Raw genomic sequence first — 26,147 nt, 5'->3', positions numbered from 1 at the left:
GCCTGTGTTAACAGCTCTGTTAACATTAATATCTGAACCACGGCACAGTGTAACTCTCAGCTTGTTTCCCTGGCGATGCCTCAGGGCTTCCCAGCAATGAGAAAAGCAATTACGATAACTCTCTCTACAAAGTGAGTCCTCATTTGTTCAAACTTGCATGTCTTGCCTCTGTGGGCGTGTGCGGGCGTTACAGTAGTTGGGTGTACATTAGTGTTCTGTAACACGACAGTGGGTCAGTGCTTTGTTTGATCTTAGGAGTGTCATTAAGTGACTGCACTTTTTTATGTTTTTACATCAAAAAATGTTGCTACAGTTTCCAACACTCTGCTGTAAGACAAAATCAAGGTCACTGGATGACTTGTAGTGTAATTTTCCTGAGTGGTGCTTGTGGTTTATTCTCCACACCTGTTTTTGGTCCCAGTTACAGTTTTAGTGCAGGATGAAGTGCTGAAGATATTTTCTTAGCATAATTTGTCATAATGAAAGCATGAGTTCTATAAGTCATGACTACACTTGTTTGTGTTCACGAGGCAAACTGGGCTTTATATCTTGATTATGATTTCACATGTTCAATATCTCTGTATGGTTCTGTGCTTATTTTTTATGAAGCAGCACTGTTATGTCATTTCTTTCTTTTCTCAGAGACACTGAGAAACTACTTCTCACAGTATGGGGAAGTAGTAGATTGTGTCATCATGAAGGACAAAACCACAAATCAATCGCGAGGCTTCGGCTTTGTCAAATTCAAAGACCCCAATTGTGTACGGACAGTGCTGGAGACAAAGCCGCATAATCTTGATGGAAGAAATGTGAGTATTTTAAATCAAAGGAGTAGATAGTCAAATCAGCACGAGTAATCTGCCTGCACTTTGTGCGAGCAAAGTGAAAAACCTCATCCTGTATTTCATCATCCAAAGTAGTTAGAAGTTATTCAAGGAGAACTCTACAGTTTGGCTTTGGGTTGTTCTTGCCTGCAGATGTTAGTACAGATGATGCTTTTTGCAAAGTCTGGCATTTGCTTTAACAACTAGACTTACCTGTTCAAAGTCAAATTAGCAAAACTGGTGGTTAAACTTGAGATGGCTGAAAAGAAACAAGCTTGCTGTTAATGTATTTTTTGTCTTGGCTTTAATGCTTCCATACAGTCAGCTCTCCATGAATGAAATATTGCCTCCTTTGTTCTGTTGACGGAGGCGGATAGGGGCATAAAATTTTATTGGCCACACATTTAAATACACGTGTGCCAGTACATATGTTGCACTGTTGTGTGAGGCAAAGCCAGTGTGCCGTAATGGATTCAGTGAAGAAGAACATTTGAAGGTGCCTTTATTTTGGGGCTAATGTCAAACGTTTTCTCTCTCTTTGCTGTCAGATTGACCCGAAGCCATGCACTCCCAGAGGAATGCAACCTGAAAAGTCGCGAACCAAGGAGGGCTGGGTAAGAGGAATCTGATTTCTACTGGGGAGGCTAGGATAGGCGTTTCTGCCGGAATAAGACTCAGGCCATCAGTGTCTCCATCACCTCCTCCTGAGGTTGGACTCTAGTTTATTTTAATGGGCCATGAGGAGACCTTGAGCTTCATTTATAAAAACACTCTGACTTTGACCTAATTCTCATTTTCTTATTTTCTTCAGTGTGCAATTTTCTTAAAATAATCACAGTGTACAGCCTTCATACCTTTGAGAATGCTACAAATTAGTTTGGGGTTTTGATAAATCACAGAAGCATTAAAGAATTGACTTGTATCGACCTCTATATGTGATCAAGGGGCTGCAACAGTATCAGCAGATCTGTGGTATTGGCTGGGGATTGATCCACAACAAGGTCACAGCAACCAAAGTAACAAAAATGATTAAAGACGCGGTCATAGACCATAAGAGCATGCTAAATATTGAAATTATAACAAGTAGGGCTACACAGTTAAACAAAACATTATCAAAATTGCACAAGAAGTGGAATATCCAAATCACAGCTCGCTTTAAGCTTAAGGTTTTTGAGAAAGAAACAGTGCATGACAAAACAGCACTATAATGAAGTACTGTAGTCCTGCAGAGATGCCCTGCAAACCCCAACAAATATCACACCATGCTGATTTATTATTTTTTTTCAGTGAAAATGAAAATTGTGGTGTAAAAAAGACTGTTTGTACAAATTGTGAATCATATCCCAATGACAATATCTGTCAGAATAATTACAATGGGATTTTTTATGTTAACATATTGTGCAGCCCTAGTAATAGCACGTTTGCATTGTCTTTTTTTGAATGTACAACAGTTTTCTTGATTATGAAGATTAAGAAGAATTATCATGCCTTCGTAACTGAAATATGTTGCTCTTATAATGCCCTCCCTCTTTGAATAAAGCTGAGAAAACACAAGCAGACTTAGAGACAAGTAAGCTGGTGTGGTATAGAAAATTGCTTTCTGCAGGGATTTTTTTTTTGAAAGGCAGAAGTCTCTGCACCAACTCGGGTTACTTGTGGGCCGATCAACAATGCTATCAAGCCACTGCAGATCTATTATAGTCACTTTGTCCCTTTAGGCAGCAAGGATTTTAGTTAGTGCACCTTTGCTGTCAATGAAACATTTTTATAACTCACATATTTGGCTGCAAGCATAGATTCTAAGTCAGAAGCTTTTATAAATGTGGCTCTGTCTGCTACTAGAGCTCATTTCACTGATTTTCAAGTCATGTAGCTGCTACTGAATGTTTTACCAACAAAGCAAAAGATGTAATTGTTAAAAATCATTACTGTCTTAAGCAGCCTCTAGCCTTTACAGCATGAGTGTAGCGCACTCGTGAAATGTTTAGTGGTGGAGAGTAAGTGGAGGGAGCTGTGCTCTCTGATCTGTGGAGACTAGTGTTTGCATTGACATGACATGTTAAGAATTATACCCCAGGGCAAGAGGAGAACCTAATTTCTTCTGCACTGTCTGAATAGATGATGGCTAACTGGCCCCTTCCCAGAGTGATCCTTTAACAGACATTGAAATCCATACACTCCCTGTTTTCTTTCAGAAGGGCAGCAAAGCCGATAGCAATAAATCAAAGAAGATATTTGTAGGTGGAATCCCCCATAACTGCGGCGAGCCTGAACTCAGGGACTATTTCAATAGATTCGGAGTGGTGAGTATTGCTGTGTGCATAATGCACACAAAGTCAATTCATATTGTCATTAAGACTGCTTGAATGGATGTGACATTGGAAAGGGTCAATACTACAATGTAAAAAAAAAAAAAAAAAATTTAGTGAGATGGGATGGGGAAATTAATTATTTTCCAAATTGAAGCAGAATATTTAATTGGACTAGGAGCGGACCCTGTCTGGTTTTCTAAATGGAGCCACTGTTTCCCTTTGTCCCATTCAAGGTCACAGAGGTGGTAATGATCTATGATGCGGAGAAGCAGAGGCCCCGAGGTAAAAGCTGATCCCGTTTTTTCTCTCCCCTCTCCATACCTTACCATCTTAAATCTCATGACAAACTATTCTGGCCCAAAGAGAAAAAAAACCCATTCAGTCCCAGATATTCAATTCAATTTAAACGCTGTCAGCCATAACAGCAATTTTGTGATAAAGACTCACAGTAAAACACATAAAAGCATGTTAAATAAAACCTCATACCAAGTCACCTCAGCATACATCGAAAGAAAAAATATAACTAAACATTTCTAGAGGTGAAAAGAAAAGCTTTAGTGGGATGCAAAATATAGTTTTCTGCTGTGAAATACATAAAATTCTTAAGCAGGCATTAAGGCGGCACCATCAGTTTATGTGGTGGTTACATATTTGTGCATGTTACATATAATTTGCCCACATAATACAACAGTAGATGGTGCATTTAAGTACATGTCACATGCTCAATATTGTTTGAGAAATCACAGGTTCTGATTTGAACTGATGCAGTGTCCTTCATGACCTTGTGTGATAACACGAGTCTGTTCCATGAGCACATTTCCACTGTGTTAAATGTTTTCTTTTCAGAAGATAAGTGTTCCTCAGGCATAGCTAGGAGAGAAGGCGTCTGAAAAGCCTTGAGTCAAAAATATTGGTTATAACACTGTCTGGTTTTAACCTCATAAGGCCATCATCCAATTGGAAATGGTAAAAATGGGCATCCTCAAGACTTGAGTAGGGCTCTTGTTGGGGTGATTATAGTTACTACATGAAAATGTGTTAGCCTACCTACTGGTGCCCAGAGGACCCTCATACATGTTATGAAACCTCTGAGGAAGATTTGTTTGATACAAATAGCTCACTGAAACATTCAGATTTCTTCTAGGATGCAGGAAGAATTGCTAGGGTTAAGTCCACTAGCATCTGATATGCTAATGGGTCACAGTTTTTCAAATCTGTCTTAAAAAAACAATAGTCAGGTGCACATACGAACATTTAAAGGGCTTACTCAGTTTAATTTTTCCTCCTTTTCATGTTGGTTGTTAAAACATCTATCCTTAGAGGATAAGTCTGTAATGTATTTACTGTTATTTATCATGAAAATTACCGCATGTCATCAGAGATTAAGGAAACATGCTAAGTTAAAATACTTGCTTCAACAATGCTACAGCAGCCACAGTTTGCCGTTTTACTTTAGAGTTCAAATTAATGCAGAATCCTGGATTGGACTGCAGTCTTATTTTTGGATGTGCATGTATATTGCTCCTTTAACATTTTTCCAGTATAAAAATCCACAGTCCTCACTCTAAGCAAAAATGTATTCAAGTGTTTACTTGAAGCTCACATTAGACTTCAACAGTCTGAGTCAGTTGAATTTAATTGGTATCTTCCAAAGTAAAGGTCTTTTTAGTCGGTAACTGACTCATCTTTTTCACTGGAACCACATTACAAAAGGATCTTGCAATGGCCAGTATGAACAGGGGAAAGAATTGCAGCAAACAGTGTTCATATGGGCACCTCACTATTGTTTCAAGACAGACTTGGAAAAAATGTGAACGTAACCTTTAAAGGACAAAGCCACCCTAAAACAAACGGTGACATTAGCTGTTGATGCACTAAACATTTTGATCTCCTTTCTGCTGTCTGTTTTGTTCTCACTACTTGTGGATAACTGGTCAAATGTAAATGTGATGTTACACCACATCCTAATAGTTACTGCAGTTAAAATGAAGTAAGAGGTTTTTTTCCCCCCAATTATTGATAAATATTTTCTGTTAATTGATCACTTGTTTTGATCAATTGAAATGATGGAAAAAAATCTTCCTAAACCCTTAGGATCAGTATTTTTCAGGTCAGCTTAAAAAAAGGACTTAAACGATGTATCAATAAGCAAAATTAAAAGTCACATCAGATTTTATTTATATAGCCCAAACTCAGAAATCATAATTTGTCCTCCTCTGTCCTTAGCCCATTGACTTGGTTAAAGAAAACCTTCCTGAAAAAAACCTTTTAACATGGAAAAAAATGAAAAACCTCAGGAGGAGCCACAGAGGAAGATCCCCTCCCCCAGGCAAGACAGACACACATGCAATAGCTGTGGTGTATACAGAGCAGACCAACAAATTCACAGCATATATAAAATTAAAAATTAAGCTATTTAAACTGTCAAACATAAACAGAAAAGTCAATATCACAAGTGGGGATGCTGTTTGTCCTCATAGTAGCCCCAATAAAGCAGAATGCAGTACAGCTAAAAGATGTGTGCCACACCTGAAAATGTTTCTCTACTGGAAAACATCTCAACTACAACATTTTAATGCAAGTACTTCATGCATATAACTCGAGGGTTATTAAATGGAGCTGTTGAAGGCAAAAGAAATAACTAACTGAAGGAGAGAAGACAGGTAGCAGGAAAGTAGGTGCTCCAAAAATACAGCACTTTATCACAACATGCAACTGGCTTATTGAGCGCAGTTTGACTATCTAAGGGGGGATTCGTCCTTCAAAGAGGCTGGTTTGAGCCCAGAGGCTGAAGAGGACTATTACATTGTTATCACTGGAACAATGGAATCATTTAAAAAGGTCTTTTTTTGTGTGTCCTTTGGTATTTCAAAAGTCTTTCTAACCTATTTCTTGACAGAAGAAATGACAGACCTTAAATTCTCAGAAAGATTTATCCGGTTAATCATAAATGTATGATGAGTTTATGACATGTGCCGACACTTTTAGCACGGATGGCCTCACTGGGAATCAGACCCCACGCCACTGGCAGCGTTGGTGTCAAAGTCTGCCCACTGAGTTACAGTCACAGCTGTTTCATCTGCATTTGTCCTACATAGAAATGATGCAGCGGCCACTGACCCACAACATGTTTTACTGCTCAAAAACTACATTCATTCTCTTTTGGGAAAAACCCAGAATAGTTTGTCATTGGAATTTAACATGACATATTGTACCAGTAACAACCATTACATAATCCTTAATAGTATAAACTGTTTCTTTTACTAAAACCATTAGACTTTAAACATTGGAATAAGTTTTCTTTACCTTGATTTAGACGTAACTGATACATGTATCTTAAATGGCATAGTATGTGTTTTCCCATATGTAGAAAGTTAAGTATTTTTGTAAGTAAGCCCTTTCTATTTTTCTTTCTTCTGTCCCCCTTCTCCTTGTGAATGGTTTGAATGTGATTAACGGTGTCTTTTAAGATTTGTCTTTTCTCCTTTAGGTTACTGTGCATTTACTGGTAGCACGGAGGTACAGGCCAAATATAAAAGCATCCAAATTTTGTACTTGTTCAGAATGGGGTATATGCAAAGTTTCATGACAATGTGAAATTTCTCTGATTAGAGAGAGTGTTTGTTATTTGAGCGTTAGTTACACAGCAAATGAAATCTTAAGGTGATGCTGATTTATGACCATGTGATTTTTTAAATTTAAGAGGTTTAGCTGGAGGGTGATATTAACAGACAATATCATGGTAAATATCACAGCAGTATCTCAAAAATGGACATGCTACAAAATGTCATGCCTTTAAATCAAATGCTTGTTTAGTGTCTTTACAGGAGTTAAATTAATCTGATCATTTTCCAATCACACAATTATGGAGAAAATAAATGATTAGGGCTGCAAATAACATTTTCATCATTGATTACTCTACAGGTTATTTCCACAATTAACAGATTGATTGTTTCCTGTATGAGATGTCAGCTAATAATGAAAAATTGTAATAATTCCCCAGAGCCCATGGTGATGTTTTCAGATGTCCAGTTTTGTCTGACCAACAGTTCAAAACCTGAAGACATTCAGTTAAAATCATAGAACAAGTAAGAAAACAAGAAGTTTTTTCCGTCCAAGAAGCAGAAATCAGTAAATTTCTGCATAAAAATGTTTTATTATCAAAATTGTTTTCCAATTTTCTATAAGTTGTCTAACTGATCATCATAGTTATGACACGCACATAAATTTTCCCAGTTCTATGTCTATCATTATGAGTGACAGTCCAGACTAAGTTGTATTTTCATGTCATCTAACATTGTTGAAGAATTGGTTTCATCAGTTGTTGAGCTGATGTGAGCTGAATGATAAAGTCTTTTAAAATTTCAAATTGAATGTCACCACTCTTTAATGTGTCAACTTGGTCTTAAATTTAGATTAAGGACAGGTCATTGACAGATGTTATTAATAGCAATAGATCATGAGGCTTGGGAATGGTTGGCATGGTACTAGAGGTCTCAAAAATCTCAGTTTTCTCGCAGGACGTTTAATTGGATTCAGGTTAGGTCCCCAAGTAGAGTTGTGCACACAACCCAATTCTGCCACAGCGGAAAGTTAATCAAATTGAAAGTAGATCACTGCAGCACACTGCGGCCTGTTAGCGCTCTAAGAAGTTCTGTTCCAGATAGTCAGATGAAACTTAACTGAGCGGCTGGTGTGACCAGTACGTTGGAGCAAAAAGTTCTTAGACTTTGCATCATTCCTGTTGATGAACTTTGTTTATCCCCCATGAAAAGTCTTGATCAAAATCAGCAACTTGCTACTTTGGGAAACCAGTTCTGGCCTATATCTTTGTGTTACCGTTGTGACCAATGTTTTAATAATCCATTTAGGCTTATCCTGGCTGACTCAAAAGTAAAATACTGAATTTGGGCAAGCTTGGAGAAAGCTTTAGGCATTCTACAGTTTGTGTTTCTCCATATTTTTGTGATGCATTAACAATGGCTGCTGCGAGTGTGTGCTCCACAGCAATATACCAAGGGACAGATCAAGGTGGGGTTTGGATGAAACGGCATGTAGTAACAAAAAGTAGTATTGTTTCAATTGGCATTTATCAATGTTAGAGGGTGGAAGCTTGACTTGATTGACCTGTTTTTATGTGACATTTCACATTAAATCAAACACTGCACTCATCAGTCTTCATGTTTAGCAGTTAAGCAGTCCTGTGTTGTCATCTTCACAACATTTTTCACTGCACAGTAAAGAGAAAAGTTTCCTTCAATCCCCCAGGCTTTAGTCTTGGATTTGTGTTGTTCTGCAAGTCTGCGACATCATCCGAACCCCAGGAGCCTCTTGCTCAGTCTTGACGGATCCTCACTCTGCTGAAGCCCAATACTGTTCTTCATCTTGTGTTGTCACAACCCCCCTGCTACCTTGATTCACTCTTGGTCGTTGGCTAGGTTTTGGATTTATTACTTTCGAGGCCGAACAATCAGTGGACCAGGCTGTCAACATGCATTTTCACGACATCATGGGCAAAAAAGTGTGTAGTTGTAGTTTTATTTTACCCTTAAGATCAAACAGAGGCTTGGGCGATGGAGTCAAAATTATTCTATGATGCTGTTTTATTAAGAGCTTTCCCATTAGCAACTGTAGCATCATATATATATCATTTATTCATGTTGTCATATTTAGTCCTAAACATGTAACTTTCCTGATCGGTTTGGCTTGTAGTTTCAAAAGGCACAATGATCTTTGGCAAAAGCTGGTATATGACAGTTTATATTATCGCCCAAGGCTTTGTTTAAATTGACCACTCCTTTAGGATGTCTTAAGTGCATTAAATTGGATTCAAAACATTTAAACTTACGCTATTTCCTGTATGTCATGAGCAAAAGAAAAGAGCAATTAAAGATTTGAAAGCTCGCAGAATTTCAGTGAACATAAAGCACCTAAAGGATTGGTCCAATCAGTTCTGTTTCTTTTGTTTTTCTGATATTTTGTTGGCAGGTCACTTACACGTCAACATGTTTTCCTTTTTTCTTTTTGAAAAGTTAAAGAAAAAGCTCAACTCAGTGACCTCAGTTGAAGAATCTCCATACTGTGTCTGTCAGCTCTCTAAATAACAAATGGCAGTTCTCTCTAAAATGCTGCTTAGGATGAGACATGAGTCGCACAATAATATTTGCATGTCACTTCTTAGTGTTTGTTTTATCTCAGTGTGTGCACCAGATGGATGGGGTTTACTGCACAAAGACAGAAAGATAGTGTCAGGTAAGCTGTCCATCCGGGAAAAAACAATAAATTCACTATGGTGTTATATATTCAAGCACACCTCCTAACCTTCTGGCATTCCTTCTATTGTTCTGTTGCATGTGGCAAACACCACCCACCTGGCACCTCAGCTGAGTAAAACAAACCATTAAAAAAAATTGTGGTACTGAAGTAACTATTACTTGGTACATATCTGGCTAGGATTGCTCCTCACTCTTGGGTTTTAAATGCACTTTTAAAGCACTCATTCATTAACAACCCCCATTTTCCCCAATAGACGTTTTGTAATTAACGGCTTTTAAACCACTCTGCAGAGATACCGGAGGAGAGACCATCTCCTTTCTGCCCTCGGCGCTGACAGTAATGATTTGTGAGCGTAAGAAAATGATCAAAGTCAAAAACCCTCAGTCATATCATATCATCATATATAGTTTGTTTCTGTTGTTGATCTTTATGTTGCTGCTTAAGTGTCTCAGATATTTTAAGGCCAGTCTGCGACACTTGACACTCAGAAGACCTCTGTGTATATTTTGGCATTTATTTAAGCACTTATTGAAGTTGTTAAATGCACTGCAAGGGGTTTTTAACTGGTTATGAAACAGTCTTTATTTAATGCTTATGCCTCTATATGACTTGCACAAGTTAACAAGACCAACAAAAGAAATAGTAATTCTTAATGCCTGGTCCCATTCTCCTTGTAATCAGATGAAACTATCCTGTGTTTATCTTTTTCAGTAAAAGTTACTGTGAGTAGTAAGTTCATGAGTTAAGAAGGATAGTTTTCTGTAGATAATTTTATTTTTTTAGGCCATTATGGATTTGGAAAGATTACGCTTTTAACCACAGGGTCCTGGAAAATCGATCTCTGTATGAAAGTTCATTGTAGTAGCTTGAAAGCACCATACATCTTTGCTGAAAAGAATTGCTGTGATGTTGCTGTACTACTTTGAGTAATGGAAGCAGTACTTTCCGTACTGATGAAGCCTGCATTTCTGGGAGTGGCACAATCCTTTTTTTGAGTCAAGTATTTTTATGGGCCTTTTGTGCTTTTATTTGAGAGTGAACAGGGAGATGACAGGAAATTAGGAGAGAAAGAGATGGGGAATGACAGAAGTCCCTGACTGGAGTTGAGCCAGGGATGTTGTGGTTTGTGGTCAGCACCTTAAACCACCCGACCACCAAAGAGCCTCTCCTCTGTTAATTGAAAACACACTAGAAATCAAAGTCCAGATGAAAAGGGATTTCAAGAGTATTTGGCGTCTGTATTGTGACATTTTTCCAAGTGAAACAGCATAGGCAGGCAGGACATAACTTTGGCAGAGAGTTGATTGGAATGTTGGAAAGTTGGTGTGTCATAACCCAACATACCATGCTGTTGTTAGCTAGCTAACTGATGAATTTTAGCTCTGTGCTGCTAAAAGTTGAAGATTGATTAATAGATTGATGTGATATTACATTGAAATTGGTTGGTTCAAGTAAATGTGTCATATATTGTTTTACAGGAAAAAACATGATTTGATTTTGAAGAAGTAAATATTTTTTTCTCTATTGTTCTTGGTATGTATTGTTAAATAGGTGCACAATATGACCAGGAATGTGATCTAAAAGGGTTATAAAGGAATTGGGGCTTTACAGCGTGTTATTTTCTTGTGAGTCAATTAATTTTTACCCAGAAGAGAGCTACCAGACGGGTTGTTTTGTAAAAAGCTCTCCTGAACCAGATTTAAAATGGATTTTTATAATGCTAATCAATAATATTGACTAACAACACAAGACATTTTATTCAAATGTCAGTGATTATTATATTTAAAAAGATGATCTGAATCCCATTTCCCAGCCCAACCTGTGTACTCTCCAGTGGTAGGCGCCCCCCTTGACTTTGCCCTGGTTTCCAGCAGGAATCAAGGCTCGACTTAATCCATTGTTCTTGACTTGACATTACCTTACGCTGGGACTTGAGGGAGGCTGGGAGATATGAGTTACAAAATTAGAAATTGGAGCACATCAAACTGTGGAACAAATCCCAGTTCTGCTGTTGGGGACTGTACAGAAGTCATGGTATCCATCACTCGTAGCTGTGATGCCCACGGGAGAAAGTGCTCAGGTAGCTGCCGGCGGCGGCGGGGCCACTGCCGGAAACATGTGCATGTAATTAGGTCGACAGAGAAGGAAGAGGGGAGGCTGGGGAAGGTGGCAACACCTTAAAGCTGGGAGGAATTTGTGATTCGTTTTCCTCCTGCAAGGTGACCCCAATAACTCAACCCCTCAGTCTATTTCTGGTTGGCTCCCCCTTAGTCTCAGCCTGTTTCTTTGCTCTGGTTAACTGCTGGTAGCTTTGCCTAGTTACAGGAAGGAAAGTTTTGTTAGTGGGTCAATGAATATTTGACCCAAGACATGGCGCTATTACAGTGATTGATGAATTATATATGAAAGTCAAATGTAAAGGTTTATCGTGTCATTCTAGGGAAATTAGATTAGATTTTATTTTGAACATGTTTAAAAAAAATAGAATATACAAATGCAAGAAAAAAAACAAACAAAAGTAACAAATGAACTTAAAAGTAAAAAAAAAAAAAAAGCGTTGAGCAAAATTAAATAAATAATTCATAGGAACAAGTGAATACAAGTCCTATCTCCTTTGTTATATTAGTAATAATAAACTATCTGAAGTGCTTCAATATTCCCACCGTTTGCCCCAATTATAAGCAAACACAACTCAAATCAGCAAATGTAAAAATTCACGAGACAGCAAACACAAACAAGCAGAATGAAATGAACAAAACAGCACAAATCAAAATCAGCCTCGACATACTGGTCGATTGAGTTTCATTCCCAGGTTGTCAAATTCCCACCTCTTTGGATTGGCTGATTGTTGAGTCTCACATTTGGGGAATGATCCTCAAAAATCAACACGTACCAAGAGAAGGAGCTAAAGTTTAGTTTTCTCTCAGACCACTTCAGTTACATTATGCTTAAATGTTATTATTGAACATTTGCCCAATGATGCCAAAATTAATCTGCCTATCCCAGCTTTAAGTCATGTAATGGATGGATAAAGGCAGTCTGAGTGTTAAGGAATTGACAGTATATGGCAGTGATTCATTCATTTAGTGTTCTTTATTATTATAATTGAGTTATCATCAAAAAGAAACAGGAGGTCACCTGTCTAACATTTGAGGCTTTGGTAGTGCAAATTAAGGACGGTTTCTTCTAGCAGCATCTTGACATTATAACAGGGTCAAAGTGCATCAGTCACTTCTGCTCAATTGAAACATTTTGTCTCACCTTTTGACACAGTATGAAGATTCACTTTTACATTGACTGAAAAGACTGTTTATTTGTTCTATCTGCATGTTTACCGTTATATATTCTGTTAGAACTGAGATACAAATTTCTCTACATCCATTTCCTCCCCCCAAAACTTATTCCAAATAAATTAAAAATGAGATTCTTTATAAGCGTTAGCCGGAGAAAGGTAAGTCATGACCTTCCATTAGATGTCTTTATCATATATAGGGCAACTCATTTGAGGAAAAAAATAGATCTATGTCTCTCAGGTACATCTTAAGAAGCTATGATCTGGAGAGGATATATTACAAAAAATATAATTTACTGTGTTTGCATTATGATTTTGTTGATCATTAGTACCTGAGACACATAGCTGTACAGCTCTCCTGGCTAAACAGTAATATTAATTAACATAGCCGCCCCTTATTCTAATAAACATAAAGTGAAACATTTCAAACTGGCCCAAAATGTTTGAGATTAAATACTCAGTGGTAGGACAGGTCTGTCTAGGCGAGGGACTTCTTGGATCTTATATGGGTGTTGCCAAATGTGCCCTCCTTGTCCCTTTGTCCAGGTGGAAGTGAAGAAGGCAGAACCTCGTGACAGCAAAGCTCCTGGCCAGCTTGGCCCTGGCCAGTGGGCACCTAGGGGCATCTTGAGTGCAGCTAATGGTTGGACAACACAGCCTGCCCAGGGCTGGCAACAGCCTTACGGGCCACAGGGTGAGTGGGAACAAGTCCCAAAGCTGAGCGAGTGAGGCTTGCTGTTCAGAGGAAAACGTGGTACAAACTGTTTAAATGTGTTAAACCCTCTGCTTTAACATTAACCTTGTGCATGTAGGCCACTGCCTACTCTGCCAGTTGGATGTCAAACTGGATTCTGTGAGCATTTTACACTGATTACAATAGTGTTGCCTGAAATTTTACGTTTTCTCTTTTTTGTCTCTCTTCCTGAAGGAGTGTGGGTGTCGACTACCGGCCAACCCATAGGTAGGTGTTCGACCTCCACTTGACAGAAAATATCTTTTCTTTCCATTTTAGTGAATTAGTTGTCTTTCTGTATGTTGCATAACCGTGAATTGATAAAATTCCAGATAGATTTTGTGTCTTTGCCATGTGATCATGTGCTTATCTTGAAGCGCTTGTGTCACAGAAATGGGCTCGCACTCTGTGTGGCCAATAAGCTGATGACAGTTAACAGCACGTGTTATCACTGATTCATAATGGCTGAGGCTGCTGATAATTTGCTGCTTGAGACAGATGGCAGCCTTGAATAGATTCCAGCCTCCCTCTGCTATTGGTCAGGCTCGGTTTCATATCACCACCTCCAGGTCAACCTGCAACGCTCACTGCAGTGCCGGCCCTGTGCTCAGTCAGAACATACTTCAGTTTCATTCAGCTTCAGATTGTGTCCTGCAAAGCCATTTATTTATAAACTTTGTCTGTTATTCAGCTATTCAGTAAGATGATGACAGATTCAAATTGATGCAGTTCAGAGAGATGCAATTCAGATTTTCATCTGAATGATTGCTCTTAATTTTATTGCACCTGACTCCTTTGAACAAAATACCTCCTTAAAATCAAAAATTTAAATTTGATCTTAAAACTCCCAACCTCTACTTTTAAACTATTTTAATTTAAATTTAGATTATTTATCAAACTATCTACTTTACGGCTTGTTACGTCATATTACTGTCCTGTGAAATTAAGTGTGACCAGACTTTTTACACAGCTGTATTTTATTTTACATTTTATTTGTCTGAAAGTTTTAATTTTCTTTTTATTGTGTGATTGTGGTAATTCCTTTTCTCTATTAGTGTAGATATTTTTTTTCCTTTTCTTTGTTCTCTTAATTGACTCAATGTCATCATAAATGAGGGTTTCACCTCAATGATGTTTCATAAAAAAAAGCATAAAAAAGTTTGAATGGATTCATAATTAGCATTATTGCCATTGCACTTAATTTAATTCCTGTTTATTTATATGAAACGTGCATACATTCATGTCAAAACATTTCTATAAAATAGATCTGTTCTGTGTTGGAGCAGGCGGGTATGGACCTCCGTTGTCGGCAGGTCGTGGAACTCCCACACAACCTCCATCACCTTTCAACGCATTCCTGGTCACGACCCCGGCGGGCGGCTTCGCTGCACCTCAGGGCTACCCTCAGCAGGGCTACAGCACAGCACCTCAGTTTGGTCAGTAACACTGATACACTCACTCACTCATCACACTTTGGTGTTGTTTTGACATCACTACAAAGTGCTTATAGGTAATGTAGCACATATAGAGGTAACGCTGTGAATTCTGAGAGTTTCTGGTAACTGGTATTAACTTTTGACTAAGGTCACGGACAGTCAGATGTGTCTAAGTTATATTTCTCTGCCAAAAGGTTGTTGTTGTTTTTTATTTTTACTTTTAGAGATTTTCCAAAACCATTTTTTCCTCACATATACTGATTCTGTTACCTGAACATATCATATATCACATATCAGCTGCTAAGTGCAAACCTCCATATTTTTTTGGTAAAACATGGTGAAATACATACAGAACATGGGGAAAAAATGGTGTTGTATGGGTCCCATTTTGGGGTTAATGAATTACATGGTACTGGATTAGTGCATAGACTTGCATACTCGCTTATACCAGCATTTTAAGAAATGGAGGATACAATCCTTTTTATTTTAAGAGGGTTCCTTCTTCAGAGTGCAAACACCTCACAAACTACATTTAGATAATCAACACTGAAAACAATTTCTGAATTATTTTAACTCTTGTCTCCTCAAGCCATCTTTTTTTAAAAACTAAAATGTACAAAATGTGTTATTTGAATCTATGTCAGGTTTTCCAGGCAGCTTTGCTGCTGCTGCTGTGGTCAGGGAGGAACCTCCACCTTATCAGAAATGGACAGTGTGACTCACAGATATCCAGCATTACATGAAATGCTGCTAAAAAGACTGTGGGGAGATTATTACCTTCCACCTATTAAACCTGTTGGCAGTTAGCAAAATATTAAAAGAACCACTGGGAAAAAAGCCCAAAATGATCAGTTACAAGTGTGTTGGCAGAGTGGTCACAATTTGATCTGGCAGCTGAATTTTAGAAGACATGTAGACATACAAATTATATTCTTACAGCCTAAAATGAGGAGAAATTTGGTGGAGCAATGCATAAATACCTTGACTAGTAGTATTTTTTAATATGGTGGTACGTTGTGGTCAACTAGATTGGTGTACTTTTACATTCAAAATGCAACTGAAGACTGAAGTAGAAGTCTATTTTAAGTTACTCAGGTAAACTAATGGGGCTTTTCTATTAGGACTTTTTGCTGCAGCCATTCAAACTGTATCGCGCTAATTTGCATTTCCATTACTACTTTTATTGTGCCAAGCTGTGCAGAGATGCACCTGACATGGATCTACTCTGGAGTAGGGTCAAAGTGAGCTTGACCTGCTTCCAAGTAGACTGCTGTGACATCTTGCTGACTGCGGCCACCCTGTGACGACCCCCCTTTCTCCCCCTCAAACAAGTGTGTGTTGTGATACTCAGCTGGTGTGTGTGCAGAAGAGCAGGGAGAAAGATGTTCCTAAAAGTTTATGTGACTGTGTGTTCAGCTCTCAGCTCTTTAGAAGCTATTCTCTGTGGTTTGAAGTTTAGTTTCTCTCTTGTGACGCTGTTTTTACATTCAGTAAGCTGCTGTATTTTACTGTCATGCTCACTATGACCCATATGGAAGTCATGTTAAGTTAATGCTGAAGAAAACGAAAATTTCCTCGTTTTGCAACTTCATAATAAAAGCTTTTGAGCAACACAACAACACGGGACCTTAATTGTGAAGAATGTGTGTGAAATTAAGTGTTTATTTGCCGTTTTACAGCTGCTCAACTTGAGCTAAACTCCTCATCCTCAGTCATGAAACACACCTTCAAGCGAGTAGCCCTGTTGTAATGGAAATGCAAATCCCTGCTGTGTCCGGCTGATGTGCTGAGTCAAATTGAGTCTAGCCAAGCCAGCATGTGTATGGAACGGGTGCAACACTGGGGCTTGACCAGGGGCATCTGGTCTAAGGCCTTTGTGCTTGTATGTAGTAAACCATCTGTGATAAAACACTTGAACCCGTAGGGGAAAGTCATAGACATTATCTTACTCCAGTGTTAATTTTGACAAGAATTCTAAATTTAGTTTGAGTCTCACTGAAAATTGTAGTTTAAGTTACATTTTTTGTTTAAGCTAAGATTTAGTCAATGGAAGTTAAAATTTAGTTTTAATTTCAATCAATTTAAACCAATTTAGATATTTTCTCACAGTTTCATGACACTGACTTTTAGACAGAACTCTGTGCTATACTAACATCAAATTTAGATTTAGTCCTAAAAGGGAAATAATATGTACATGTTATCAAATGTTGTCACCTTACATAACTGATATTTATCTTGGTAGATACTGTGAAATGGTGAGTTTTCAGGTGTCTTTTCAAATGGGTTGTGTTTCCTCTGCATATCTTTAATCCACAAGGCGCTCCGTCCTCATAGGGGATGATGCACTCACTCTTTGCTTCACTCACTTTCTGTTTAAATATAAGGGAAACGTGCCTACAGGTCACCTCTCCTCTATCTTTTCTTTTCTTTCCACTTGACAGGCCACTGGTGAAGATGAGGCACACACATTTAAAGCGAGCTAGATTTATTAGTACCTTGACATGTCTAATTACTGTGATCTAACTTGTGTTGTCTGCCCAAACAAAACCAAATATTTTATCTCATTCATTAGAGGATAATGAACAGAGATTTTGTTGTAATTTTTGTTGTCAACATTTTTTCATTTATGTCTCACAAACAGTTGTCACTTACCACTGACAAAATCAATCCTGCATTCCTCTCCACAGGTTACAGTTTCGGCACACCCCAAGCAGACCAGTATGCTCCACAGGTTCCTCCTCCGCCCACCACTCCAGGAACTGCACCTCTGGGCTTTGCCCCCGCCACCACACCAACTCAGGACCTGAGCAAAGCTCCCACTGGGCAGCCTGACTTTCCTTATAGCCAGTATGGTAAGAAAAGCATTGTGCATTAAGCAGTTTGCTGCCCTTTTTCTCTCCCATTTAGTTTTTTATTCACCCCTCGGCCCTGCCCATCTCCTTGGATATTTTATTGGATGCAACTACAGCTCATTTAAGTGCATATCTACAACCCTTAGACAAGCAGGAGCTTGCTCTTGGTACCATTTAGCTTCAACAGCTACACATGCATACATGCTTCTTGCATACATGAACCCCCCTGGCTCTGCCGTGAAGATGCTGCTGAAGTTTCACCATATCCAGGAGTCTTCAGCAGTCATTTCTGTCAAGTTTTTCCAGCTGGGCTGTGGATTTGGTAGGTCTTGGTAGGTTTGAATTAGATCATCCTGCCTTGCAATGTTTTTTTTGTTTTGCATTTTTATTTTATTTTGATTTTTGAGGGAGTGCAACCTTCGCCTGACCAACTGTACCAGACATTTGACTTGGTTCAAATATTCCTACCTTTTAATTGCTCCCTTCTACACCTCCTCCTCTTCCTCCCTGTTGATGACTGTGCTGGCTTCTTTTCCTGGTCTTGGCACGATCGCCATAGAAGAGCACCAGCATGACAGTATTACACCCATGAAACCTTATTTCTGGAATTAGGCATGTCCAACCTGCCAAGCTACCTATCAGAAAATTTCAACATGTCCATCAGTTTTATCACTCCGGAGCTTTGCATGTTTGTCTGCAAAATGTGAACTTTGCCCCTCTGCCTTGAAAATACATGCAGATAGTAGTTAGAGTTTTTCAGTAATGTGTCTGTAGGTTTCTTGTGGGTGTCTTTGTGGTCTTTGAGATGGACTGTGTCTAGTCTAACATTACCTTTGGACTGTGTTCGGCCAGATTTCTGTTGTGTAGGGACTTGAAAATAAGATATTTCATCAAGCCACTCTAGTGTCAATTTAGAAAATTATGTGCTTTATTAATTTCTGTGATTTAGAAGATTTAGGGGGTAGCTTCACCACTGAAATCCAAATGGAGGCTGGAGATTTTTAGCTCTGAACCAAAATCAAGACGGAGATGCTGTGAAAACTAACCAGCATCCATGGAAAAGAAACAAGCTCGGTCTCCATTCAGCACTCTCCCATTCAGTCAGATAAGCACACAGATAAGAGTCAGATGTTCATTCAGAAGCTACATTCAGTTTTTTTTGGCTGGCTGGTATTTTTCTTCTGACTTGGCTTACAGCTGCTTCACACTGCTGGATCTACATTTTAATTCAGTCATGTGATAGCTGTCAGTCATGACAGGTGCTCATCTTGTTCAGTGTTTCCTGCTTGTGCTTATCTTCCATCCAGCTTTTTGCATTTAGTGTCCACTGCCTGTTCAGGCACTTAATCCAGTAATCGAAGTTAGTAATAACGACACAGTCTCAGTCTTTTTGTGAAATGAGCAGAAAATCAGAAACGCTGATGATGGTGGTGTTGTGGACACAAATACCAAACCTCTACTGTGAAAGTTTATGTGAGTGTAGCACAAACTGGACATTTTTACCTGTATAGTATATGGTTGAGGTTAGACAAACAAAGCTAGTTTGATTTCAGTTAAAAATAAGTTTGGCTTTTGGTTAGTGTAAAGGTCAAACCCAGTGGTTTTTCATGTTTAATTAATGCCAATCATTTTCTAATGCATACCATATGTTTTTAATGATTCCCACCTTCCTGTTGATTCCCAAAACACAAGCACAGCCATGTAAGACATATTGAAGACAGGACACCCTGGTAAGCTAAAAAAAAATAGAGCCCCAGGTACTGCAAATATTAAAAATGTGTTTATAACACATCTAGATTTATTTTATTTAAAAAATTGTATTTATTATTCAGTAACAAACAATTACAACCTACAAATCGCATGAGTCTAGCCAAAGACACAATCAGAGGCAAAAGCCTAATCTTAACCCTAACCTAAAACACTCCTTAATGGTTCAAAGACATTTTTTCATCAGTCTAAACATTGGCTAAATAGGTAAGATACAATATAGAGAGACATAGGGCAGGTGGAAATAACAGTTTAGTTTAACTGGAATCCAGAGAAGAATAACTACTTTAGAAGTCCACAGCTCTTTTTGGATATTCAAGCTCTGACATATTTTAATAGTAACTGCTGTCTTGAGCTCTTTTTAAAAACAGAAACAAGTAATGATATTTTTATAATATCATCACTCTCATTCCACACCTTTGAATTTTTGCAAACCACACTAAAGGCTGTACATTTAAGTTTACCCTTTCTAAGATGTTTTTTCCTTGTCTTATATTTGTGCAAGGGAGCGTAAATTAGATATGCCTGTGACAATACACTGTTAAATTTGATTGATAGGTTAGTTATTGTAATGGGTTTTTTTTAACTTTTTGTGTGTGACATGTGACACTTGACAATCCATTTCTGAAGAACTAATTATTTTAATGCAAGGAACTGAGTCATGTCCATGTTGAATTTATTGGGTTAATTTTTTTTAACAACACAGCTGATAGAAAGGCTTTTTGGCAACTCAGGGATGTTGAAATGTCCTTGAATGACCTAGCAAGAACAGTTCTCTTAGTACTTCCCAAGAACCAGTGTCGCACTTAAAGTTTTGAAAATAATCGATGCTTACAACCCAAGAACAATAACTAATTGTGACTGAAAGATAAATCAGGTTTTAAGTCAGTTTGAAGGTGTTTGTCACATCAATCTAAACAAATGGAAACTAGTGGTGGCCAGGAAGATGTGAAATCAAAATAGAAACTCATGGCCTTCTTTGGAAAGTGTCTGGCAACAATGTGATATATACAAAAGTTGTATTTTATGGGCTACAACATGCAAAACTACTGGTATGATTGTTGTAGTTCCTGTTTCTTGTTACTTCTTCCTCCTAATATTGGTAGGAAAACATATTTCTCACATCTTGGCAGCATATTTTGCACATTTCACAAAATTTCATGAGACCAGGCTGGCATGATTTAAAAAGTCAGGCGTGCTAGCAGATAGCTCACACACTCACACTCCATTTTGTTTTGACTTCCAGATGAAGCTGAGCAGCGATGCCTCTCCGAGCATAGTGCAGACGCAGTAACTGAGTATAAATGTACAGCTCTGTTAGCTCAGTAAGGGGGGAACTATGTAACGTAGTTGGCCAGCAGTATCTGGGTTCAGTCAACCTGGTCTCCTCATCTCCCTGATAGGCTTGGGTAACTACCCTCAGGACCCCTCTGCCTACGGACCAACGCGTCCTTCTCACAGTTATGGTCAGGATGAGCAGGGAGGATATAGTGCAGGTAGGTGCCAGCATCGTCTTCTCCAACCACAAAACGTAGCATTTGTTCAGTACTGTAGTGTTTATAGAGCTGCAACCTGGTTCTTTTCTCCTTTTCTTTTGCTTTGTTTCGTATTTTGCATGTACATTTTGCATGTACATACAAATTACTGTGTGTACTCTTGTATAGTAAAGACGGCCACCAACTGATAGTCTCACAGCTGAGTGGATTTGAAAGAAATTTACATTGAAATTTGACATTCGGAGCCTTAAGCATGTCATCTCTCTCAGCGGCCGTGGCTTTACTATACCAAGATTAACCATGTCCTCCTTTTTGTCCACTCTCTCTGTCCGCATTGCTTTGCTGATTATAAAAGGATGATCTAATTGTCAGAAGATTTGTTCATGGTTCAGTTGTCTCTATGCATCAGCAGTCCATTCACCCGTTGTTTTTTCCCCATGTACTGTCTCTACATTATAGCTAAAGGGGTGAGAAAGGAAAGAAGATTTAAGGACACCATGCCAGTAAATTTCCAATTTCTCTCTGATTCTTCTGTCAGGGGGTCCTGTTGGGACAGCTCCCTGTTCTTCAGATTTGTTATTTTTGTTCTGTTCATGGAGCCCCACAGAAGAAATATTTTGTACTTCTGACTTCCCCCTTTTTTCTTTCTTTCTGTCTTTCTATCTCTTGTCTTTCCATTCCAGTTATTTATAAGAATCCCTACTCCAGCACTTACTGGTGACATGTGGAAATTAACTGGATTTTACCACAACAGGAAAATAGTCAGTCACCAGCAAGATGCTGGAAAGATTTAGCTGCAACTGGTTTTCATTTTCTACCAGCCATTTAGCAGACCACTCACTTATTTCAACCGTAAAGGCCCTTTGGCTTGGACGGTGGCTGCTGAATTTTGGGTTGCAGCAGCCATGTTTTTCAGGCAGATTAGTTTCCATCCCTGGATGTTACTTTGGTTCCCTCGTCTGTTTGCAGGGAGATGGTGCCATCCACTGCCTGAATAGAAAAGCACTGTGCGTGTTGCACTGATCATCAGGAGAATCTGGAGACTGTTTTCCTTAATGAAGCCCATTTAAATGATAATTAAATTAAATTCACCGTAAATTGTCATTTTTGTCTCTCGACATTATTATACAGTTATTCTCAACACTGAAAGGGCTCTTTGAAGGAATTCATTAATTGAGGAAAAATCCACCATGAAACCTTAAAACTAAAAATTAGTCTAAAAATCTATTCTACTGTAGAGAGTGACACAGGAGTGGATTTTCATTCCTGTTCCATTCTACTCCTATGACAGAGTGAAAGAAAAATTCCCATCTCATCCCAATCCTGGAAGAATGACTCCTGTTTCATCCCATTCCCATGAATCCCCAGTCCACTCATGTCATGCACTGGTCCCATGGCTGCAACCAGCCACCAGAGCAGATGGAAGAGAATAAAGAAAAATAAAGAAGACAACAGAATGTATAGCTTTATATTAAAAATAAAGAAAATAGTTTATTAGTTAATCGTTTATTCATATTTGTCGTATATAACAAAACAGACCTATTGTTATGATGATCCCCAGTTCCCATTGACTTTTCTTTTTCTGTCCCACCACCGTCCAGTGATGAATAGTGAAATTGACTTCCATCCCACAAGATTCCTGAGAAAATGTCAGCCTTGACCAGATATCAGGAAGAAAATTTATGGGTGTTAAAGGCAATTTATAAACAGGTGGAGAGAAAATCAGTACAGCTTAGTATTGCTGTATTTTGTGTAGCAAAATGGTATTGATACACGGACGCTGCGTGTCACTCTTTCATTTTATAAATTAGTAGTATTGCAAATACAAATTAAACTTTTTGGTACTAGAATAATAAAAATGATTTCCTTTTCAGTACAGGGGAGGTCAGGACAGGTCACAATCAGTGGGATTAGTTGGGCAGAGCATAGACATACATGCATGTAGACACAGCATTGGCCTTTGGATTGTTCGTCAGTTTTGCCGACATATTGGTTTTTCTGGATAAAAAGCGCCATAACATCTTTCTCAATCAGTTTCACTTAGTACATTTTTTGTTCAAGGATTCATGATCAACATCAAGTAAGTTAGAAAAAAGAAACTTTTTTTCTACTCCATATAGATGTTAGAACCTTGAATATAACGAGTCATTCAAATGTAGTTGAGAACCGTAACCGTTCTTTTTATCCATAAAAACCATAGCTGCCCTGTTTACTTGTATTTGTTCACAGGCCAAGTCTTGACCAGACCAATATGGCAGTGACACTGATGTATTGCAGCAATGGGCCTAATGGTATGTTCAGACTACCGGCCACACAGCATCAGGCTACAAATCACTGTCAATGAAAGCTGGCAACATGAAGCCAGAAACTGATGTACGACACTTGGGTGTGACAAACTACAAATCAGAGTTGGCCTCAACTTTTCTCAGTGCTTGGTGACAATGTAGCCGGTCGTGTTTGGCTGTTTTGATGTGAGCATACAGTAAGCGGTCAGTGCAGCATCTTCATACCATGTCTATGGGTCAGTCTGTCTGCTTGACAATCCCATTTCGCTGCAGTATAAATGATAGCAATGAGAAGTCTTATTTCAATACTCAACATATTGCAAATTATTAAAAATTGCAATAATACTGTATTGTGACCTAAATATCATCATAATATTGTATTGCTGGTCTGCTGGTCATTCCCACTTATAATTATTTAGTAGATCCTGGGACAAAATGGTCAAATTTTAACAAGAAGAAGAAGAAGAAGAATTGTAACATTTTACCAAAACTAGTAAAGATAAGGGGTGGATTTTTTCTCAACCTTAAAACTGTGAAAATATTAAATCATTTTACTTTAAAGCAGTAAAGCTTCTCCTAGATCACCATATGGTGAGTTGAATATTAAAATCCTCTCGTCTCTGTCCTGCTCTCCCCTCTCTCTCACCCTCCTCAGGGTACGGGCAGGACCTGACCGCCTTTGGCCACAGCTTCGCAGACCCCAGCCAGCCAACAGCCTCGTACGGGGCCCCAACAGCACAGCCCGCCGCCGCCCCCCAGCCTGCAGCCAGTGCGTTCGGCAGAGGGCAGAACCACAACGTACAGGGCTTCCACCCGTATCGACGCTGACCACCACCTCTGGGCAGGGCTGCTGTGTAAAGTTCAAAAACAAAAACAAAAAAAGAAGTCAGGGAAATGTGTGTTCTCGCTAAAAAGCATAACTGGAGTTCTGGATTGTTCTGTGGGAATGTTAAATGCACACAGTTTGTGAAGCAGAAACCTTTGTGAAAGCAGGGATTCCAGTCAATTCAAATGGGGTGTAAAGAAACCCAGGTTTTTTTTGCATAACTTAAGGAACATTCAGCAGAAAGAAGCTTTTATCCCCCACCCCCCTACCCCATGTTTTATAGTAGAACTAAACTACTTTGCAATAATTTTGATTGTCTGGTCAAACACTAGCACAGAGACTATATGTAAAGAGACTTGCATATAAATATGTATATTTATGGTGGACACAAATGAAAACAGGGTCTCAAGTTTCCTCAGCTTTAAATTCTAGGGAAAAAAGTGTTTTTATTTTTCATTTGGTGAATTTTGTTTACTTTCTGAGCCTTTAAAGTTTGTTTAAAATGGAGATTATGAATATATATATATTATACACAAACTGTGCAATTTTTTAAAAAGAGAATTTTGTACTATAAATGTACACTTTGCTTGTTTTTTTATTTAAAGATGTAGACTTCCCTCAGGTGGCTCTTTTGGGTGCATTTTTTGCACTTACGCAAAAAGAAAAAAAGGACAAATTATTACAAAAATAAATGTTTTAAGGATACAGTGCTTGTCCAAGATATTTGTATTTGGTTGTGGATGTATTTCTTACCTCCAACAAAGAAGTTATGTTTTTTGTGCTGTTTTTGTCTGTCAGTCAGGAAGATTTACAGAAGAACTAGTCCCAGTTTTCATGAAAAACATGACAGGTACATGGACCAAGAAAGACCACATTACATTTTGGAGCAGATCCGAATCACAGGGCAGATAGTAATTATTTTTTACTTATCTATGACAACGTGAGCTGAATTCATCACGCATGTGCAAAACTGTTGTAATTGTAGTGGATGATGTGCTCTGAAAAAAACCATCAAAAACAACAGTTATCTCAAACATCACTGTAGAAACAAAATACTTTGCCGGAGGAGCGTGATCTCTGAGTGCCCTTCTAGTTTCTGATGTTTCGGTGGAAGACCTGCATAGTAGATCTGAAATAATTAGGTGATTAATCCATTAGCAGACTGGTAGAAAATTAATCAGCTTTTTCTTCTGAAAAACATTACAAAACAAAATCAATAGTGCCAACATTTACAATGTAAAGATATGCTGCTTTTCTCCATTTAATATAGTAAATTAGATTTTGTTGAAGTCTGGACTGTTTATCAAATGAAACAAGTTTTTTTATTATTATTATTTGTTAAATATTTTATGACAAATGATTAAAAGAAAATAGATATCAAACTAATATTAACTGATAATAAAAATAATAACTAGTTGAACGTAGGGCTGGGTGAGAGGGACAAAATCAAATCAATATTTTTGATTAAATACCTCTTGATCTGTTCATTAAAAACAATATTGTCTGGATAACTATTGTTGCATTCAAATGAACACAATGAGATTTTTGTTCATCATTAATGTGGTTATAATGATTGAGTTGGTAATAGCAAATAATACAAGAGAACTGTTAAATTAAAAAAAAGTATTACAGCATTTTGTAATACAGCCTTTAAAACCAAGAAAACAATTATATGATATCACAATATAACAATATCCAAAATCTACAATAATATCTAGTTTCATTCTCGATATTGCTATAACAATTATATATTGCCCAGCCCTAACAAGTTTAAAGCAAAGAGAGAAGTCACAGGTTCATTTTCTGAGTTTAAACTAAGGTTTAGACAAACTGAAATCCCACCCATGTTCATATATTTTTTAAGAAATTTAAAGAAAAGTCCAGAGATGTTACTGGGGTTTCTTCCACAGAATAGCAAGAGAGATTTTTAGGCTGGGAACAAAAGTGACAAACTGAAAAGAAAAGATGTTGCCGCAAACAAATTGGCAGAAGTTGATGGATCATAACCGGGTCAAAGGTTGTAATCTTTGGTGCGTTTGATTCGGTCC

At 38.2% G+C, this 26,147-nt stretch overlaps 1 protein-coding gene across 6 annotated transcripts in view; it reads left to right on the top strand.

The window, feature by feature from the left end:
• Nucleotides 1-24,804, top strand: part of dazap1 (DAZ associated protein 1) — a 40,001-nt gene extending 15,197 nt beyond the window's left edge. For 2 of the 6 annotated variants that reach the window (XM_084723162.1, XM_084723157.1), the window contains exons 3-13: nucleotides 643-809; nucleotides 1,373-1,438; nucleotides 3,020-3,127; nucleotides 3,370-3,418; nucleotides 8,575-8,657; nucleotides 13,251-13,398; nucleotides 13,633-13,665; nucleotides 14,703-14,873; nucleotides 17,561-17,725; nucleotides 20,896-20,988; nucleotides 23,929-24,804. In XM_084723162.1, coding sequence (XP_084579288.1) covers nucleotides 696-809; nucleotides 1,373-1,438; nucleotides 3,020-3,127; nucleotides 3,370-3,418; nucleotides 8,575-8,657; nucleotides 13,251-13,398; nucleotides 13,633-13,665; nucleotides 14,703-14,873; nucleotides 17,561-17,725; nucleotides 20,896-20,988; nucleotides 23,929-24,101 — 1,203 coding nt within the window. In that variant the 5' untranslated portion in view covers nucleotides 643-695 and the 3' untranslated portion in view covers nucleotides 24,102-24,804. The remainder of the gene's footprint in view (nucleotides 1-642; nucleotides 810-1,372; nucleotides 1,439-3,019; nucleotides 3,128-3,369; nucleotides 3,419-8,574; nucleotides 8,658-13,250; nucleotides 13,399-13,632; nucleotides 13,666-14,702; nucleotides 14,874-17,560; nucleotides 17,726-20,895; nucleotides 20,989-23,928) is intronic. The other 4 variants (XM_084723158.1, XM_084723159.1, XM_084723161.1 and 1 more) reach the window with 4 other exon arrangements.
• The last annotated feature ends 1,343 nt before the right edge of the window (nucleotides 24,805-26,147 follow it).

The sequence above is a fragment of the Lutjanus erythropterus genome, chromosome 7 (genome assembly GCF_056507025.1).
Source record: "Lutjanus erythropterus isolate fLutEry1 chromosome 7, fLutEry1.hap2, whole genome shotgun sequence".
NCBI classification, from domain to species: domain Eukaryota; kingdom Metazoa; phylum Chordata; class Actinopteri; order Lutjaniformes; family Lutjanidae; genus Lutjanus; species Lutjanus erythropterus.
Note: the sequence above shows the minus strand (reverse complement) of the source record. Positions and strands in the feature narration are given on the sequence as shown.